Below are 20,436 nucleotides of genomic sequence, written 5' to 3' on the forward strand. Positions count from 1 at the left end.
GGTTACGAACATATTTCTTTAATACTCCCATGAACCTCTCAAAGGGGAACATATTGTGTAGAAATACAGGACCGAGAATGGAAATCTCTTCGACTAGGTGGAGCAGGAGGTGCGTCATAATATCGAAGAAGGATGGTGGGAACACCAACTCGAAACTGACAAGGCATTGGACCACATCGTTCTGTAACCGTGGTAGATCTTCTGGATTGATTACCTTCTGAGAGATTGCATTGAGGAATGCACATAGCTTCACAATGGCTACTCGAACATTTTCCGGTAGGAGCCCCCTCAAAGCAATCGGAAGCAATTGCGTCATAATCACGTGGCAGTCATGAGACTTCAGGTTTTGGAACTTTTTCTCCGCCATGTTTATTATTCCCTTTATATTCGACGAGAAGCTAGACGGGACCTTCATACTGCTCAGGCATTCAAAAAAAAATGACCTTCTCTTCTTTGGTAAGAGCGTAGCTGGCACGACCTTGAAACCATTCCGGATGCCGGTCATCTGGGTCTTTCAAAAGTTGCTGGTCCTGCCGTGCTTCCTTTGTATCATTTGTCTTCCCATACATGCCCAAGAAGCTTAGCAGGTTCACGCAAATATTCTTCGTAACATGCATCACGTCGATTGCAGAGCGGACATCTAGGACTTTCCAATATTCTAGCTCCCAAAATATAGATTTCTTCTTCCACATGGGTGCGTGCTCGTCAACTCCCCGCGGAACTGATTGTCCGCCAGGACCCTTTCCAAAGATGACTTTCAAATCCTTGACCATATCAAATATCTCAGCACCAGTACGTTCCGCAGGCTTCGGCCGGTGATCTGCCTTGCCGTTGAAATGCTTGCCTTTCTTTCTTACGTTATGATTTCGGGGAAGAAATCGACGATGACCCAGGTACACGTTCTTCTTACAATTAACCAAACGTACACTTTCAGTCTCATGTAAGCAGTGCGTGCATGCATTGTATCCCTTATTTGTCTGTCCCGAAAGGTTACTGAGAGCAGGCCAATCGTTGATGGTTACAAAAAGCAACGCTCGTAGGTCAAATTCCTCTCCTTTGTGCTCATCCCAGACACGTACACCAGGTCTGGCCCACAACTGTAAAAGTTCATCAACTAATGGCCTTAGGTACACATCGATGTCGTTCCCGGGTTGCTTTGGACCTTGGATGAGCACTGGCATCATAATAAACTTCCGCTTCATGCACAACCAAGGAGGAAGGTTGTAGATGCATAGAGTCACGGGCCAGATGCTATGGCTGGAGCTCTGCTCGCCAAAAGGATTCATGCCATCAGTACTTAGACCAAATCTTATGTTCCTTGCGTCAGCTGCAAAATCTTTGAACACTCTGTCGATCTTTCTCCATTGCATTCCATCAGCGGTGTGTCTCAACTCCCCGTCGGACTTACGGTCCTCTTTGTGCCATCGCAACGACTTGGCATGCTTTTTGTTCCTGAACAGACGTTTCAACCGTGGTATTATAGGAGCATACCACATCACCTTGGCGGGAACCCTCTTCCTGGGTTTCTCGCCCTCAACATCGTCACCAGGGTCATCGCCTCTGATCTTATAACGCAATGCAGTGCATACAGGGCATTCATTCAAATTCTCGTATTCACCGCGGTAGAGGATGCAGTCGTTAATGCATGCATGTATCTTCAGAACCTCTAAACCTAGAGGGCAGACAACCTTCTTTGCTTCGTACGTACTGGCGGGCAACTCGTTATTCTTCGGAAACATATTCTTCAACATTTTCAGCAAATTTTCAAATGATGAGTCACCTACACCTTCCTGTGCCTTCCATTTTAGCAAATCCAGTGTGCAGCCCAGCTTTTTCAGACTATTATCGCATCCTGGATACAATGAATTTTTGTGATCCTCTAACATGCGATCCAAGTTCTCCCTATCCTTGTCAGTTTCGCAGCGTCTCCGTGCATCAGCAATGGTCCGACCAAGATCATCAGCGGGCTCATCATGTGCCTCTTCTTCACCTTCACCTAACCCTTCCCCACCTTCAGCATCATCCTCCATGAAAGTATCACCGAAATGATCATGATAGTTGTCATCGATATCATCCCCTTCTTCATCTTCTTCCATTCTAACCCCTCTTTCTCCATGCTTGGTCCAACAATTATAGCTTTGCATGAAACCGTGCCGAAGAAGGTGCATGTGAACGTCTCTTGAGGAGGAGTAACCCTTCTGATTCTTACAGACAGCACATGGACAGATAATAAAACCTTGCTGCTTGTTCGCATTTGCCACTACGAGGAAATCTTTCAAACCCGTAGTGAACTCGCCGGAGAGTCGGGGACCGTACATCCATTGCCGATTCATCTGCATTATTATTATATAAAGTATATAATTAACCATCATGCATTTGTTAGACTAACTAGCTAGAAATAATACAAATTAAACAATGAACTACACACATGCATATTTTATCAATGACACATGAAAGGTTCAAGTTGCTAACCGCGATCGCGGAGGAAAAATAAATGAGAAAGCTCAAGTGTGGCTCGGACACTTCATATCATGTTTGGTTCAGGCTCTCGGGCATTTCATCGAACACCTTGTGTGCATAGGAGGAACCAAAAGCAAACCCACCATCCCCTTCTGAATATTGTGAAGTGAGCTGAGTGAAGTGAAGTGAGCTGAGTCCTATATATAGGGATGGGCCTTTAGTCCCGGTTGGCCTGGTCAACCGCGACTAAAGGCCTTCGGGGACCTTTAGTCCCGGTTGGCCAGGCCAACCGGGACTAAAGCCCCTCCCGTCCGCCAGCTGTCGACCGAGCGCGCTGGGCCCAGATAGTTGGTCGCGGGTCTCCTCCCGAACCGCGACTAAAGACCCCTTTTGTCGCGGTTCAATTATTTTGGGGACTAATGGGGGCGTATGGAAGCCTCTTTTTCTACTAGTGCATGTTGAAACAATTGAGATGCACTATTAGTTCATTTATAAATCTTAATCAATTTCTCACAAAAAAAATCTTTATCAATTATCACGGCCAAATCGCCTACAAAATATGTTTCCTATAGATAGAGACATACATTATTCTACGGATTTCAATCGCACCATGACTGCTAGGCATGATGAGGCATTCTTGAAACGACTTGGCCTGACACCTCTTTGCATCGTCGGGGCTGGCGATGGGGTGTCTCCCGAATCCGGCCGAAATGTTGTTGTCTAAGGAACGAGAGTAAAAGAAGCTTGCTAGCGCTTAGCGCTAAAGATCGTGATAGCACAAAAGAAATTGTGAAAAACAATATAAACATGAATTAACTTCTTTAGTATAATGAAGTACATTCATGCTGGTCAAATAAACATGAATCAACTAACATTCTCAGTCTATCACGAGCATTTTGGATATTAGCAGCCATCTACGAAGTTAGTGATATTTGACCAGCTAAGGAAATTCGACTGTGTTGATTTCTTTTCACTTCGAGTTTAGAAACCTTTTCATCAAGAAAGAAAGGTTTGGGAACTTTAGTTCCGTCGTTGTGCCTTTGTGTAGTTCATGTCTATGATCTATATGATCCGAGAATTTCTCATTAATTGTAGTTTTTGTACAAGTTTGTGAAGAAACCACCCCTTCACAAAGAATCGTATTATTCCAGTATAACATTTCCTGTGATGAAGTACAAATTTAATACTCAGTGTTTTTTATGCCAACTACACGGATACATAAATAAGGTGTACAACAACTAGTTATGAGTTTAAGATGTATCTGCAACAAAGTCTTGTATCACAGTCCGCACCGCAATAGGAATTCTCACCGAGTGAGTACCTCCATCTGACCATGTCAAGCTCCCGAAAGTGTACCCACCTTGTACTCTCTGCCTTGCTGTGAATCTCACCATAAACTTCGCGCTTTTACTACTGCTTTGGGTGAAATTAATCACAGATGGCTCCACGAACACATCTATCCCCGCTGGAGCTTCAACCACTAAATGATATGTTGCTTCTGCCGGCCCAACATTAGTCACAGTGCGCTGAAGCACCACCTTGTCTTTGAGGTCTGGCACGGCAATTGACGGGAGGTTGAGATTGAGGTAGTAGGACTCACAACCGTCTAAATATCCAAGGGTGCAGTTGAAAAACTTGTTGTACTCCCTTGCATCCACGTCGTAAACCAAGCCAGGGTCAACGGCTCTTTCTGGGTCAATATGTCCACCACCAAAGTCGAAGGGGTCGGCTAGTTTCCTTGGGACCGCTTCTGCGTGGATTGGCATGCCAAAACGATCGGTCACAGATGCTGCAACCAATGACAAGGAACAATCAAGTCAGTTATATATTTTGACGAGTTGTTTTGGTGTATTTTTTTTTTTTGTATTTCAATGTTCGTGCCTGTGGTGACGATGGCAGACTTGATCATGGTAGGTGACCAGCCAGGGTGAACCGACTTGAGCAGTGCGGTCACAGCGGAGACATGTGGGCACGCCATGGATGTCCCGGATTTGAACACGTAGGAGTTGCGGTCCGCTGCCAAGATGCTGACGCCAGGTGCAGCAATGTCGGGCTGTTCAAACATGTGTACAGAGAATTAGATAAGAAGTTTTAAGTTAAGAAAAACTAGAGATGCTAGGTAACAAACAAGACAATGGCAACAATTGTCTCAAGTTAGGAAGTTGAGAATAATATATACCTTGAGTATGCTAGGGAACAGCATGCTTGGACCTCTCGACGAGAACGAGGCGACCCTCGGCGACAACACCCCTTTTCCGACAATGCTTACTGCCGGTGACACCTTCACCACCGGATTCCTAAAAACATGACACAGACATGAATTAGTTCTTGGATAAGAAGGTACATATGTTCACCCTTCAGTTTCAAACAGTGTGTCAAATTCTCACTCAGTCATGTCCCAGTAGGAGAGAATTCGTTGTGCGATCTCGAAATCCACCAGAGCGCAAGGCATAACTCCCTTGCACGTGGCCAGGTGGTCCAGATTGTTGGCTGTGTACTGTGCAAAGATGAGGCCCTTGGCCCCTGCTTCAACGGTGCTTTTGATTGCCATAGGGAGTGCTTGCTTGGGCGGCGTGGTGGCTGCCTGGGCTGGTGCATAACAGAGGACGGTTTTGCCAGTGACATTGCTCAACGCCAGTGATTCGGCGTCGCAGCTGCACATAAGTTTTAAAATTGAACATGGTTTCATAAATCGCAGCATTTACAATCAATCAAATGTCATCAAGCGACTGGTTTCTTTCATTACCTCCCCCCATATACAAGGCCCTGAAAGCCGCTGCTGTTCATAGCCGCATTGTAGTTTATAGACTGCCCCTGCATTAGAAATCAGTTACAGATTAAAGAGCAAGTTAAGCTAGGAACGCTACGGGATAGAACCAGCAATTTTTCTTATATATCGAGGATCACGGAAAGCTTTAAGGAATAAGGACGAGATAAACATTTTTTGGCTAGTTTTATCGTCCCTTTTGTATGCATATGATATGAATCGGAGCCAAAAGTTTTTCTAGAGAAACTATATGCAAGTTTGTGCATGTAGAGGGTGACACCAACTTGACTAAACATATTGATGCTACTATTTCGGTTTTGGAGTACATTTTATCCAGTACTAACATTTTTAGTAGTTTTTTTGGGTTAATATATATATTCCATGGGATACTTCGCTATTTTGGATATGTCATAAAACGGAAAATAGTTTACATATTTTCATAAATAAAAGCAAAAAACTGCTTGGTACGTACCACAAGATTTTCTTTGTTTCCGAGCGATATCAATGTCGGGAAAGAACGGTCAATCGTGCTAGCGGCCACCGTCGTAACCCATGGTACGGCATTACTTATAGTCTGTGGCACCGGGCCATCGTTCCCTCCACCAAACACGACGGATATCCCTCTTTGCACAGCATGCAGTGTCCCTGGGAGCTCATGACCAACCCCTGCAATCGATAGCGACAAAACATCCACACCATCATATATGGCGTCATCGATGGCCGCAAGGACTGCTGCGTCGGGGCAACCCCCGCCAACCCAGCACACCTTGTAGATACCGAGCCGCGCACGTGACGCCCCGCCACGTGCCATGCCCATGCCTAGGCCTCCGTAGCTCACACCCTGCACTTCTGTGCCAGCGATAGTCGATGCGACATGTGTGCCATGGCCCTGGATGTCCCTAGGAGACTTGTAGTCACTCTTTAGCACCTCTGCACTAATGCCACGACCATACCACCGCGCGCCGATGATCTTTCGGTTGCAACTTGTGGCGTTGAACTTCTGGCCAGTCTGGCATTTCCCTTTCCACCGTGCCGGCACAGGACCATACCCGTTGTCATCAAAGCTTTGCGATTCAGGCCATATGCCTATAAATAAGCATGCATATGCATGGAGTTAACTGATTCCTGCTCTTGGGATTTCTCATGTTTTGAATTCAAGCTTAAGGATGGGATTACAAACCTGAATCAATCACACCCACGATGACATCTTCACCATACTTCGCTTGTTTGAGGAGTCCCGGTTGTTGTGGTCCTTGGTTATGTTCAAGGCCGAGGAAGTCCCAGCTCCGAGTTGTGTGTGTTTCATGAAAAGTGTTAGGCTTCACAGTGACAACTTCGGGAAATTCTACATTGAGAATATGTTTGATTAGCTTATATCGATCATGCAAGTAGATATAGACAGCTAGGGTTGACAATTACTTACTTGCAATTGCGTCAGCTTGAGACTTGGTGAGCATCGCTGCGAACCCAGAAAATCCATGCTTGTAACTGTAAACTATGGACCTCAAGGCTTCATCCTTGCTGTTGCAAGTAAAATAAAAGGTGAGCGCAAAAGACGGCTGTTTCCTGCTGATTCATCTACGATGCAACTTGAAATTATAGCTAGTACCTCCCAAAAACAGATGTTAGTATGTCATGGTGTGACGCGGTGACCACGGACGGGTCATCATGCTTCTTCTCCCCCATATACACGATGTAGAGCTGAAATTCATTTTGTTTGCATAAGTTTTCAACAAACAATACCAGAGCTGAAATTTTGACGCAAACTCCTTTTCAAGAGCTGGTATATATGAAAGCAGTTGGAAAGGAAGCTAAGTTAAATGCTGTGAAATTAAGAGGGATCAGCCATGTATCTTACTTTGCTCGACGCGCTGGCTGGAAGAGGCAGCAGTGCCATAAGTAGCAGGAGAGTACCACATAATGCTGTTTTGGAATCCATGTCTGACTTCGAAAGGAGTGCTATGTATGTTTCTTGTGTGCTCCCTCATTTCCCGTTTCGATGTATATATAGCATCCAGCAGGACAATAATCCTGGGGTGCAAGTCTGCAAGAACACTTCAAACCTATTTGTTTACGCGTTGTTAGGTGGCACACGTGAGAAAGAAAGACTAGTACATCCCTCGTTTCTCTAGGGAAGAAGCACCGTGCTTTGATCAGGTCTCCCAGGATTAAACAACTAGCACCAAACCGTATATGATTAATTGTGGTCTCTGATGTAATGACTTTCAAACAAGCTTTTCGGCGGCTCGTTACGCATAAAATAGAGGCGGCAAAGATGCCATGACCTTATAATTAACCTGATCGATCGACTTTTGTACAATCTTCCGCCGCTCGGTAGGCATAATAGAATAGAGGCGGCTTGGATGCCAGGATCTTCTTTTTGGACCTAATTCTAAATACGCGGCGGTTGGCAGTACGTAATACACATGGCTGGAAAAGCGACTTGACTTGCGACACATTCAAACATTCCTTGGTAAATATTAGTTTGGTGATCTTATATAGATCCAGTAACAATCAGTTAATTCGAGCGGACGTAGTGTGGTGTGGTGGCCTCCGTGAGCGCTCGTTTCTCGTATTTCTTTTCTTTTGTTTGGAAATGCCTTCGCTTTTATGTTCTTGGCAAGAAAAATGATGTCTGTGGTCAGCAAATTAGGTCTGAAGACCTACACGCAAGCCAGCCTCGCTCCCAGGTCACGATGGCGATTCAAGGAAAACAGCTAGTGGAAGCAGTAGCGGAATGACGCAAACCCGGAAGTTTCAACTTCACTAGTGGGTGGGGCCTGCCATTGCGCACCGTTTGAGAGGAAGTTGTGCGCACCTCACCTTTATCTTAAAATAAAATAAAACATTCTTGTATCATGTGGACATCACATCCATCTCAAAAAGAAAAAAGAAAAAGCCTAGAAAAACTTTACTCGAAAAGAAAAAAAGTCTCACTATCATTTAAAGAAAACTCTAAAAAAAAGTATAAACTTTCTCACCGTGACCAACCAGCATGCGCCATGTGGCGTAGCTGGTTGGCCATCATTCTAGACTAGCCACAATGGGTAGTAACATACCTCTATAGTGGGGAGTAACATATGTGTGGTAACATGCAACACTTTATTTATTAGGCTATAGACTCATCTTGTCTTGATATGTGATGTGTTACTCATGGTACTAATAAACTAGCTATGTTACCACATGCCTCTCTTTCTTCATTTATTGCTTGCCACATCATTCATTTTATCTAGATATGTGTGATGTTACTATCGATAATACTCCCACTGTGGGTAGTCTTAATGGGTTTAATAATTTCAGAAAAAAGGCGGTCCACACATGGACACGCCTGACATTATCATGCAGTTGTCACTCCGGGCTTAGGACCTCATCTTGGGCTGTCGTGTCGAACTTGGGCAGTTGTTAGACTAGCCATAGTGGGAGTAACTTCAACAGTAACATCGAGTCCAACTCAGCAAATTTGCTTATGTGGCAATGAGTTAATGAGGAGAGAGGTAGTTTGAGTAACTTAGCTAGTTACTGTAACATCACATGTCCCAATGCAATATGAGTCTATATAACCTAATAAATGAAGCTTTGCATGTTACCACACTTATGTTACTACCCACTATGAATGTAGTAATATAGTCTAGAGATATGTGTATGTTACTCTCCACTATGTCTAGTCTTAGTGTGTGAGACAAATCCTAACTGGTAGGAACAGTTGCTAACGTGTGACGCAAAATTCAACTGCTGATGAGGTCGGGTGTTTTTTTGGGTTCTGTCATGTATTTTCTCTGTTCTTTCACAAGCATGCCAATTTGTACATTCTTTTCTTTATGAGAAGACAATGCTCACGGCAGTTGCTGGAAAAAACATTCACTACTCCCAAATTGCTATATGCATTTATGCTAGCACTGAAGGTAAGCATGAAGGCAAATGGAACATCAACGTCAATGATACTCAAATTGGAAGAGACCTGCAGGGGAGGTGTGATTGTGGTGGATAATCCATCATTAGGAAATGAGTGTACCATAATTATTTGGACTTATGGTTCGCATTTTAGACCCTAAACAATGTTCAAATTTAGATTTGAAATATCGAAATGTGAAATTAAGTGGTTATGGTGAACAATGGTCTCGATGATGATCAATATTCAAAAAAATCACTAAACTTGGAGCTACAGGTAAAATGTTATAAAGGTTTGAGGTTAGAGGGGCATTTCTGGAGAAGTTACATAAATTAATTTTGCTGAAAAAATTAAAATTAACATGGGACATGTGGCTTGATTCAATTGGCTGATACTGGTTTGGGACATTGTATTTGGATTTGTAGGGGCTCGGACGGCTGGATTTTGGCCACGTTGCGTCACCACGTGCACTGGTACCAGTTCACTGAGATCTATTCTCGTGCGTCCATGCGAGATCAAATGACTGAGGAAAATGGGATCTCACCTAGTGGCGATTAGGTTGTCGGAGATGGCACGGTGAGGGCAGTGGCTCTCGGGATTCGCCACGGGCTTCCTCTTCGCTCATCCTCGGGCAACGAAACGACTCGACAGGGTGCAACTCGGTGAGGTAATCATGATCGTGACGTCAACATCATCAACTGCCTCCTTTAGTGATGGCGACGAGCAGCTAGAGTTGCGGAAATTTGATCCTCCTCGGGTCATTTCCGTTGTGCTCGTTATGACGCATTCCTGGACGAAGCATAGGGTGGGGAAAGAGCTAGGATCATGGCGAGTTGAACATGGGAAAAGAGAGGGTTGATTGCTCATGTACTATGCCGAGATCTCTCACTGGATCAGTGGGGAGGCAATGATGGTTATCTGAGCTCATAATCGTGTGACCTGACAGCGATGAGGTGGCGATTTTTCCCACCTTCAAAAGAATGAAGCATAGATAGATATAGAGCCTTCGCTCAAAATTTCCAAAAGGTAACTATCCCGGTTTCATATATGAAATCTATAGAATCCTTGGAAAAGACTTTTTTCCATCAGAAAGAAAAAAGAACTTACTATCTTTGGGATCTGATACTACACCGCTGCTTAATCCCTTAGTGGATCGGCTCTAAGGAGATTCCTAAATTTTGCCCCATATCATGGGATAAGTAAGCAAATTTTTTAGTTGTATCGACCCGAGCTGGGAGTCGATAGAGGGGGACCTAAGGGTTTTATAGGGGCGGGCAGGAGGTCATAGGAGGCATCATTGCAATGTGGGGTGGTGGCCGGCGATTTCGACGCTGTGTGGGTCGTGCGTGTGAGGTGGACGACTGGTGTGACATGTGGGGCCGGTGAGGGGTGGCACGGGGCGGCTATCAGTTGTCAGATCTTTATAAAATGAGGTGTGCTCGCTACGGAAATGGGCCACGAGCCTTGGGTTGGGCTGCGGTGTGGCGTGTTGTGCTCGCCTGTTGACCGTACGATAGGGTTAGGGCTAGTGGGTTGGGTTGGATAGACTATGAATTCTTTTCCTTTTTATTGTTCCCTTTTGACTTTGAATTTTATTCAAAGATTAATTTTGGTCCAAATCTTTTGGGAGAAGTTTCACAGAGGTCCACCTAATATTTGGGACCTAGGGAAAAATTTTGAACCCAAAAAACTAAATAAAAGGTCATACACATTTTTATAAGCTCAATTTGGCAATATAAATAACCCATAAAAATAATTTTAGGGTTCGACTTATTTTGAGCTAAAAATAGCAATCAATTCGATCAACTCCTAGTGAAAACAAGCTATGATCAAGTAATCACAAGAAAAATGCAAAATTAATAATTAATTAACCCCAATTTAATTATTCACATTCCTAAATTGGGAAAATTTTGGGATGTGACAGTATTACATTGTTACCAACTAACACTTAAAATGCATCCAAAATAAATATTCATCCAAAATAGTTTATGCCTATTACCTAAAGTTTTCTTGCAATATTGCTAGATGTATACTTTCTGGATGATATAAGAGTGCTGAAATTTATAGAAGAATTTAGTAATCAAAAACTAGTGCAAAGCTCTGAAGGTACTAGATCAACTCAATAAAATTTTACTAACTACCATTTCAAACTCACAAAGGATAAATCCCAGATAATTTATACTCCTAAACAATGTCCATCCGATCATTATCAATAACCATGTTGAAACAATTGAGATGGACTATTGATTCATTTATAAAGCTTTATCAATTATCATGGCAAAATCTTCTAGGACATATGTTTCTTATACGATAGAGACATACCTTATTCTATGCATTGATTTGAATCACACCGTGACCGCCAGGCACGATGAGGCCTTCTTTCAGTGACTTGGCCTCACACCTCTCGGCATCGCCGCATGGGGGCTGGCGATGAGGTGTCTCCTAACTCCAGCCGTAATGTTGTTGTCTAGGGAAAGGGAGTAGAAGTAGCTTGCTAGCGCCTAGCGCTAAAGATCATGATAGCCAAACAGAAATTGTGAAAATTCCGATAACAATGTGAACACGAATTAATTTCAGTGTACTAACACGAGCAAGTTAGACATCAGCAGCAATCTACGAATTCAGTGACATTTGCCTAGCTAAGAAAATTCGATTGTGTCGATTTCTTATCACTTCGAGTTTAGAAACCTTTTCATCAAGAAAGAAAGGTTTTGGAGCTTTAGATCCGTCGATGTGCCTTTGTCTAGTTCATGTCTATATGATCCGAGGTTTTCTCATTAATTGCAATTTTTGTACAACTTTGTGAAGAAACCATCCCTTGAAAAAGAATCATATTATTCCAGTATAACATTTCCTGTGATGATGAACAAATTTGATACTCAGTGTTTCTTCTATATTTTTGATGCCATACATGGATACATAAAGAAGGTGTACAATAACTAGATATGTGTTTAAGATGTATCTGCAACAAAGTCTTGTATCACAGTCCGTACCGCAATAGGAATTCTCACCGAGCGAGTGCCTCCGGCTGACCATGTCAAGCTCCCGAAAGTGTACCCTCCTTGTACTCTCTGCCTTGCTGTGAATCTCACCATAAACTTCGCGCTTTTACTACCGCCTTGGGTGAAACGGATCACAGATGGCTCCACGAGCACATCTATCCCCGCTGGAGCTTCAACAACTAAATGATGTGTTGCTTCGCTGGCCCAACATTAGTAACAGTGCGCTGAAGCATGACAGGGTCCTTGAGGTTCGGCACGGCGATGGATGGGACGTTAATATTGAGGTAGTAGGACTCGCAGCCGTCTTGTTGTATTCCGTTGCATCCACATCGTAAACCAAGCCAGGGTCAACGGCCCTATCTGGGTTCATGTGGCCACCACCAAAGTCGAAGGGGTCGGCTAGTTTCCTTGGGACCCCTTCTGCTTGGATCGGCATCCCAAAATGATCGGTCACATACGCTACAACCAATGCCAAGGAACAATCTAGTCAGTGATATATTCTAAAGAGTTAGTTTGATGTGTTTTTTTTTGTTTCAATGTACGTATACCTGTGGTGACGATTGCGGACTTGATCATGGCAGGTGACCAGTCAGGATGAACCGACTTGAGCAGCGCGGTCACCGCAGAGACATGCGGGCACGCCATGGATGTCCCCGAGCTGAAGGCATACGAGCTGCCCGAAGCTACCAAGATGCTGACACCAGGTGCAGTAATGTCGGGCTGTTCAAGCATGTGTATCGAGAGTTAGATCTGCATGACTTCAGTTCTAAAAAACTAGAGAGGCAAGGTAACAAACCGACAATGGCACAAATTCAATTATTTGTCTCAAGTTAAGTTGATAATAATATGAGCATAAATACCTTGAGTATGCTAGGGAACAACAGGCTTGGACCTCTGGACGAGAAGGAGGCGATCCTTGGTGACAACACCCCGTTTCCGACAATGCTTACTGCCGGCGACACCTTCACCACCGGATTCCTAAACACATGACACAGACATGAATTAGTTCTTAGATAAGAAGGTACATATGTTCACCCTTCAGTTTCAAACAGTGTGACAAATTCTCACTCAGTCATCTCCCAGTAGAAGTAAATTCTATGTGCGATCTCGAAATCCACCAGCGCGCAAGGCATGAATCCCTTGCACCCAGCCAGGTTGTCAAGATTGTTGGCGGTGTACTGCGCAAAGATGAGGCCCTTGGCCCCTGCCTCGACAGTAGTCTTGATGGCCAAAGGGAGTGCTTGCTTGGGCGGCGTGGTGGCTGCCTGGGCTGGTGCATAACAGAGGACGGTTTTGCCAGTGACATTGCTCAACGCCAGTGATTCGGCGTCGCAGCTGCACATAAGTTTTAAAATTGAACATGTGGCTCCATAAAAGCGTGTCATTTACTATCAAACAAATGTCGTCAAGCCGACTGGTTTCTTTCATTACCTCAGCACATGAACAAGGTCCTGAAATCCGCTGTTGTTCATAGCCGCATTGTAGTTTAGAGATTGCCCCTGCGTTTGAAATCAACCATCACAGATTAAAGAGCAAGTTAATCAAGGAAAGCTATGGGATATGCTATAGTTGATGGAGAACCAGCAAGTCCTCCTATATATTGAATGGATTACAAAAACCGTATAGACGAAAAACTGCGCGTAAGTTTATGAGCAGTGCTATTCGTACGTAAAACTTTTACGTACTTTTTGCGCATATATAAGACTCGGCAGCGGACGGTTGGCAAAAGATCAGGGGGTGCCGGGGTCGTTACAATCTAAAAGCAACTAGTACGTAGAGTAAGCATACGGATTTTACGTTGGAATAGTATTTTCCTAAGTTTATTTAGCAAAACTATGTGTAAATTTGTGCACGCTATAGGGCAACACCAACTTGACTAAACATATTGATGATACTACTTTGTTTTTGGAGTACATTTTATCCAGTACTAACATTTTTCTTTTTTTTCTCTAATATATTCCATGAGATACTTCGCTATTTAGGATATGGCACAAAATGAAAAATGGTTTACATATTTTTTGAAATAAAAGTGAGAAACTGTTTGGTACGTACCACAAGCTTTTCTTTGTTTCCTATCGATATCAACGTCGGGAAAGAACGGTCAATCGTGCTAGCGGCAACCGTCGTAACCCATGGTTCTGCATTAGTTACAGTCTGCGGCACAGGTCCATCATTCCCTCCACTGAACACAACGGATGTCCCTCTTTGTACAGCATGCAGTGTCCCAGGAATCTCCTTACCAACACTTCCAATCGATAGTGACATGACATCCACGCCATCATATATGGCATCGTCGATGGCTGCGAGGACGGCTGCATCAGGGCACCCACCCACCCAGCATGCCTTGTAGATACCAAGCCGTGCACGTGGTGCCCCGCCCCGTGCCACGCCCATGGCTAGGCTTCCGTAGCTCACACCTTGCACTTCTCCGCCAGCGATAGTCGATGCGACGTGTGTGCCATGGCCGTTTGAAGTCCCGGGGCGACTTATAGTTGCCCTTTAGCGACGCAGGACTGCTGCCTTGGCTATACCACCGCGCGCCGATGATCTTTTTGTTGCAACTTGTGGCATTGAACTCGTGGCTAGTTTGGCATTTCCCTTTCCACCGTGCCGGCACAGGGCCATACCCGTTGTCGTCAAAGCTTCGTGATTCGGGCCATATGCCTATTAATAAGCATGCATATGCATGGAGTTAGCTGATTCCCCGGCTTGGGATTTCTCATGCTTTAGATTTGAGCTTAAGGATGAGATTACGAACCTGAATCAATCACTCCCACAATGACATCTTCACCGTACTTTGCTTTTTTGAGGAGTCCCGATTGGTGTGGTTGTTGGTTATGGTCAAGTCCAAGGAAGTCCCAGCTCTGAGTTGTTTGTGTTTTGTGAAAAGTGTTAGGCTTCACAGTGACAACTTCGGGAAATTCTACATTCGGACATGTTGATTAGCTTATGTGAATCATGCAAGTAGAATGCCTCAGCTTGGGACTAGGTGAGCATCACCGCGAACCCAGAAAATCCATGCTTGTAACTGTATACTATCGACCTCAAGGCTTCATCCTTGCTGTTATTGCAAGTAAAATGAAAGGTGAGCGTAAATCACGGCAGTTTCCTGCTAATATGTCTATGATGCAATATGAACTTGTAGCTAGTACCTTCCCATAACAGATGTTAGTATGTCATGGTGAGACGCGATGACCACGGACGGGTCATCATGCTTCTTCTCCCCCATATAGACGATATAGAGCTGAAGTTCATTTTGTTGCATAAGTTTTCAACAAACAATGTCTGTGGAAGGGAAGCAGGTAATCCAGACAGGAAGCAAATTGAAGAGGACTGGTGTTAGCTGAAAGAGGCAGCAATGCCACCAGTAGGAGAGCACCGCAGAATGCTGTTCTGGAATCCATGTCTGATATGAGGAAGAGTGCTATGTTCTCTTGTGTTCCCTCGCTTGTATGTATATGTAGCAGCCAGGAACAATCTTTTTCTTTTCTTCTTCTTTTCCAAAAAGGAGGTTGAAACTGAAACCCCCCGCCGCCAGGAACTTTCATGGAGGTACAAGAACAGTTCAAACTGATTTGTCTGCGTGTTCTTTTTTCTTTTGTAGGGATTACGCGTGACAAATTAAGAAAAGACTTAGTCTCCTTGAATAGAAACTGATGAAGAAGCACCGTGCTTTTATCAGGTCCGCCAGGATTAAAGACACCACTACCACCATACCGGCCGGATAGGTATGTATATTAACTCTGGTCTCTGTCGTAATGACCTGATCAACTCTCAGACAAGCTTCCGCGGCTCATCACTCGTTAGGCACAAAACAGGGATGGTTGTCTTTGATTTAAGGACAATATTATTTTTAGACCTTCTATTAGACAACTGCTCATGCATCGTAATGGCGGCATAATTTACTGAAAAAAGGCTTTCGCCCCATTTTACATATAAACCAATTGTCAAGCAACAAGATCCAAGAGTACGACCTAACGCACAACACAGAGAGTACAAGCACGAAAGTACGAAAGGGGGTTCTGCCGAGGGCACTACTCATTGTTGACCTCCATGTTTGACTGAGTTTTTTTGTATTTACCTAATATTTTATTTTTAACATGATTGCCTAGTCCGTTGATCTGACACCTCATCTAGACGTTAGGGTTGCCGGCTCGTCTCTATGTTGAATTCACTCACGTCTTGTCAAGACACCAAGTCGCGCCTCAGCACAAGACGATGTCAGCAGCACCAAGAGTCCAAGATATGACACGCCATGTCGGCACCTTGCACTTTTTTGCGCACACCTCAGTAATAAGGAGGCGTCTCTCCCATCAAATTAATGACGATGGCAGCTCCGTGGTGTTAATCGTCCCAGCGCTCCTATCCTCTATGATGTCTCTTCTTGACCTCTTCTATGGATTTCAGCCGCACCATCGTGACCGCGAGGCACGATGCGGCCTTCTTTCCGCGAACTGGCCTCTTGCCTCTCGACATCGCCTCATGGTGGCTGGCGATGGGGCATCTCTAGACTCAGGCCGAAGTGCTATTTTCCAGGGAGCGGGAGTAGAAAAATCTTGCGAGCGCCTAGCGCCTAGCGCCATGGGTCGGGTGAAGCATGAGCTAGGTAGTAGGTAGGGCTAGCGATGCAGATGATTTGTAAAGAAAGACAGATGGGGATCGATGCCTAGTCGAGATGCAACGAGCGATCACATCTAGCGACTCGACGGTCTGGCTTTCCGCATCCCTTCCGTGTGTAGGCCATTTTTTTAAAAAGAGGATAATCCTCTGCCTCTGCATTGAGCAACGCATACAACCATTTTATTATGAGTCATTTTACAGTGCATTCGGATGATATGGACCGTCCGTCGGAGCGAATTCGACGGTCCAAATCCGATGCAATACACTGATGTCACGTGTATTATATCAGACCCGAGGGGCATTTTCGGGAGAAAAAATATTTCGAACTGATCTGATTTTCCCTCCCAAATATTTCGAGGGTATTCTCGGTACGAATTTCAGGGCTATTTTCGGTTCGATATTTATCCCGTTCGCTAGGGTTTATTCATCGCCGCCGCTACGGTTTTAATCCTCGCCGGCAGGATCTAGCCGCTCGTCGCGGCCCCTCCCTCCCTCGTCGCCGGCAGGATCTAGCCGCGCGTCGCGGCCCCTCCCTTCCTCCACCCCAATTCCCTCGCGATCTCGCACCACCTTTTCAACGAACACGAGAGGAGGCCCACTGCCCTCCCTGCGGCGGCCGCCGGCAAAGAGTCGGCGCCATCCCACCTCCCAGTCCTCCATGCGGGTGCCTATAGCCACAAGGTTATAGGCAACCTCTCCCACATCCCAATTGGTTGTTTGCGTCCTCTACATATCATTTCTCAGCCATGGCTGCAGCTTTGATCTGGCCATGCATCTCGTCCGATGGCAAGGTGGTTGGGTATGGATCATGTTCTGCGGGACTAGATGAAGCCGGCCGCCAGCCTCGACGGCCAACCCCATTCGTCTAGCCCCGACTGCATGATCTACGAACGTTCAATCGTTGCATTCAACATGTATTCTTTCAATTTGGCTGATAGGTGAGATTTGGAGATCAATAGAGATGATAAGCTATTAATTTTGGAATGTACTATAAACAATTCATAGCTTATGTTGCTCAATATTTATGATGCTTGCTTCTTCTTGTGCAATTGCTGGACTGGGATCAATAGACTTGGCATGTGCTTTATATGAAAAATTAGATTCACATGAGATATCCACCTTTTCAAGATTGCTGTTAAGTCTTATTATGATGTTTTAGCCTTGTTAAAGGGAGAGTAATGGTCCTCGCAAAAAGCAGAGAGAATGGAATGAGCATTCGATTCTTCCATATGTTGCATTTCATTCTTCCGTGTTTAGTTATGTCCAACATTTGTTACATGCACACACTTGATAAGGTTAGTACAAGTAGTAATTTTTCCTCTGTTTTGCAGGTTATGACAGAACATGCTATGTGATTCCCTGAGGCAGGATGGATATACCATGGCCACACCACTGTGCTCCTGAAGGTGATCGCTTCAATTCAGCGTTGCAGCACCTGCAGAGGCCCCCTATGGTACGTGCTTTTACTCTTGTTATCCTATGCTCTATTTTTTTGGCTTTGCGGCCTGCTTACGAGACATAGCTGGGATTGCGTGTTGAATCAGGCAGTATTTTTGACTTTTGTTGTGAGGCTATGCTCATGCTCGTACCTTTTTTCTCTCGTATGAAAATAGACATATCATAATTCATTATTCTTCTAGGGTTGCCCCAGGTACCATTACTGTCACATGGTAGTAAAAAGCAAATATAGATTTCTACGAGATCCCGTAGAGACCAAATTTATTTCAAGCAAAATATAGTAACCAATATTATTGAAGTTTTACAACTTGACTCATGTGCAATGGAATAAGAACACGGCTAGGAAACCTTCTTCGGGACTAAAACCCAACCACACCCTACTCTATCGCTTTACCCTACTCTATCGCTTTATGGCCAAGTGTACACTCCACATGTAAGAATGAACCACAATGCTGGACTAACTGCTTGCATCCTCGTCGTCTTCAACCGCAGCTGCATCCGATTGCCTAGCATGGTACTGCTTGAACCTACTCCTGTATTTCATTTTGTTGTAGGGTGAATCGATGTTCTTCAGCATGTACAGTGCACAACAAGAACTGCAACATTTTATGTTGTTAGATCAGCATTTCAGATATTAACAATCTAAAACAAAAACAAAAGCTAATATTGTTGACTGACGTCTCATCAGATTTTGGCACATTAATATTCCGTACTGGCCATTCCGTCATGTTAATGTCTTCACATGCATTGCTTTCAATCCCATTGACTCGCATCACTGCTCTCAGATGTGCTTCCATCCCACGTACCTGCATGCCCAATGGGATGAGAAGTTGCCTACCACTAATACTTACATACGATGTTAAATCCTTTCTTATAATTAAATATGTTGAAATTCTCACCACGTTATTTACTTCTCTGGGTATCATACAGTGGAAAAGTGAATCAAGAACCTGAATCTCCTTCCTTCTAGGGTTTAGGACCACAAGGAACCAGTGGGTGTTTAAACTATTCGTAGGTAGGAAAACCTGGAGTGCACAGATAATTAGATCAACGTGCATAGTAATAAAAAAAATATGTTCTACGTCAGCTTAAAATACCATATCATGTTTCAGGTAGGTGGCGCCTTGTGTTGTTCCAGGAATGCCTGCCAAAGCGTCCTCGTAGCACTCCTCTATCCTACCATCTCTTTTGAGCTTAGCGACGCCGGCCACCCTCTCAATGTAAACCAGTTGGCCGTCCCTTGTGTCAATTGGTTGATCGTGACGCATGAGTTGGATCGCAGCATCAACCACCTACAACAATAATCAAGTTAATTGTATTGTACAAAAATGAAACTTCATAAACTAATTTGTGAAATACTATCTTACTTTGTCACCCAACCATACGCCATCTTCAGATTCATCTTTATGGGTGAGGCATTGATAGCACGACAATGTCATCAACTAAGACCATTTGTTTTTCACGATTTGTAGTGTTGATCAGTGACGCCACGAAATCCCGTCGAACCACGTCTAGCTGGTCCCTCTGGGTTTCAGGAACTTCTGACCTCTTTTTTAAGTTGCTAGAGCCGATTTTCCTCTTTTTACTATTCGTGTCCTCGGAATCATTTGTACACTGTGATGGAGTCTTGTTTTTCCTGTTTTTCTTCTCAGTATCGTATGAAGCATACTCATCATTCTTAAATAATTGCAATACCACCCTTTTCTTTTCGCCACCATGATTTGGTGGCGTCGATTCAACCACACTTACTTGTTGCTGCTTTTGAAAGTATTCATCATGGCTGTCATCATCTGTCAAGGCACGTGGCTCTTCAGGATCTCGCGATCCCGTAGCCTTCATAGAGTGCTGCTCACTCCGTCTGTTGAACGGATTCTGTCAGACGAAATAAACCGCGTGTTAGCCTTTAGCAGATTCTTGCTCAGTTATAGGTAAAATGTGCATCACCAGGAAATCTTCAAGGCTTGTGGTGGCTTTGGAATGCATTTGCTTATCAAAACTAGGAGCTCCCTGGATATCATCCACCTCTTTCAAAAGCTTATGAACACCACTGATATCCTGTTTGATTTTTACAGCAGCTCTTTCGAATGCTTCATCTTGTACGTGGAAGATCACATGTTATTTCTGAAACGACAATGATTGTTTCATAATTAAGTTAACATGCGTACGTCAAAATCTTCATCAAGGTTCTTCATGGGGGGCTCCATGTCATCATTTTTTATTCCCTGCTTACAATCGTGCTT

At 44.2% G+C, this 20,436-nt stretch overlaps 1 protein-coding gene and 1 pseudogene across 1 annotated transcript; both read right to left on the minus strand.

Annotated features, from left to right (window-relative positions):
* Positions 1-3,538: 3,538 nt before the first annotated feature.
* Positions 3,539-7,189, minus strand: LOC123168238 (subtilisin-like protease SBT3.9). The gene is made up of 10 exons (XM_044586109.1): positions 7,086-7,189; positions 6,837-6,928; positions 6,651-6,748; positions 6,408-6,572; positions 5,700-6,313; positions 5,207-5,274; positions 4,848-5,114; positions 4,640-4,757; positions 4,342-4,513; positions 3,539-4,249 (listed from the first exon to the last, which is right to left on the minus strand). The coding sequence occupies exons 1-10, from the start codon at positions 7,164-7,166 to the stop codon at positions 3,711-3,713; spliced, it is 2,214 nt and encodes a 737-aa protein (XP_044442044.1). The 5' UTR covers positions 7,167-7,189; the 3' UTR covers positions 3,539-3,710.
* Positions 7,190-12,067: 4,878 nt separating this feature from the next.
* On the minus strand, positions 12,068-15,522 carry LOC123163629 (subtilisin-like protease SBT3.9; annotated as a pseudogene).
* Between the last annotated feature and the right edge of the window lie 4,914 nt (positions 15,523-20,436).

This window comes from Triticum aestivum, chromosome 7D, assembly GCF_018294505.1.
Source record: "Triticum aestivum cultivar Chinese Spring chromosome 7D, IWGSC CS RefSeq v2.1, whole genome shotgun sequence".
NCBI lineage: Eukaryota > Viridiplantae > Streptophyta > Magnoliopsida > Poales > Poaceae > Triticum > Triticum aestivum.

Excerpts from the sequence above, each read along its gene's own strand:
- LOC123168238 (XM_044586109.1), bottom strand. The coding sequence starts at position 7,166 with ATGGATTCCAAAACAGCATTATGTGGTACTCTCCTGCTACTTATGGCA. Across the intron at positions 6,749-6,836 it reads CTAACATCTGTTTTTGGGAG|CAAGGATGAAGCCTTGAGGT; the intron begins GTACTAGCTATA and ends TACTTGCAACAG. Across the intron at positions 4,514-4,639 it reads TGTTCCCTAGCATACTCAAG|CCCGACATTGCTGCACCTGG; the intron begins GTATATATTATT and ends ATGTTTGAACAG.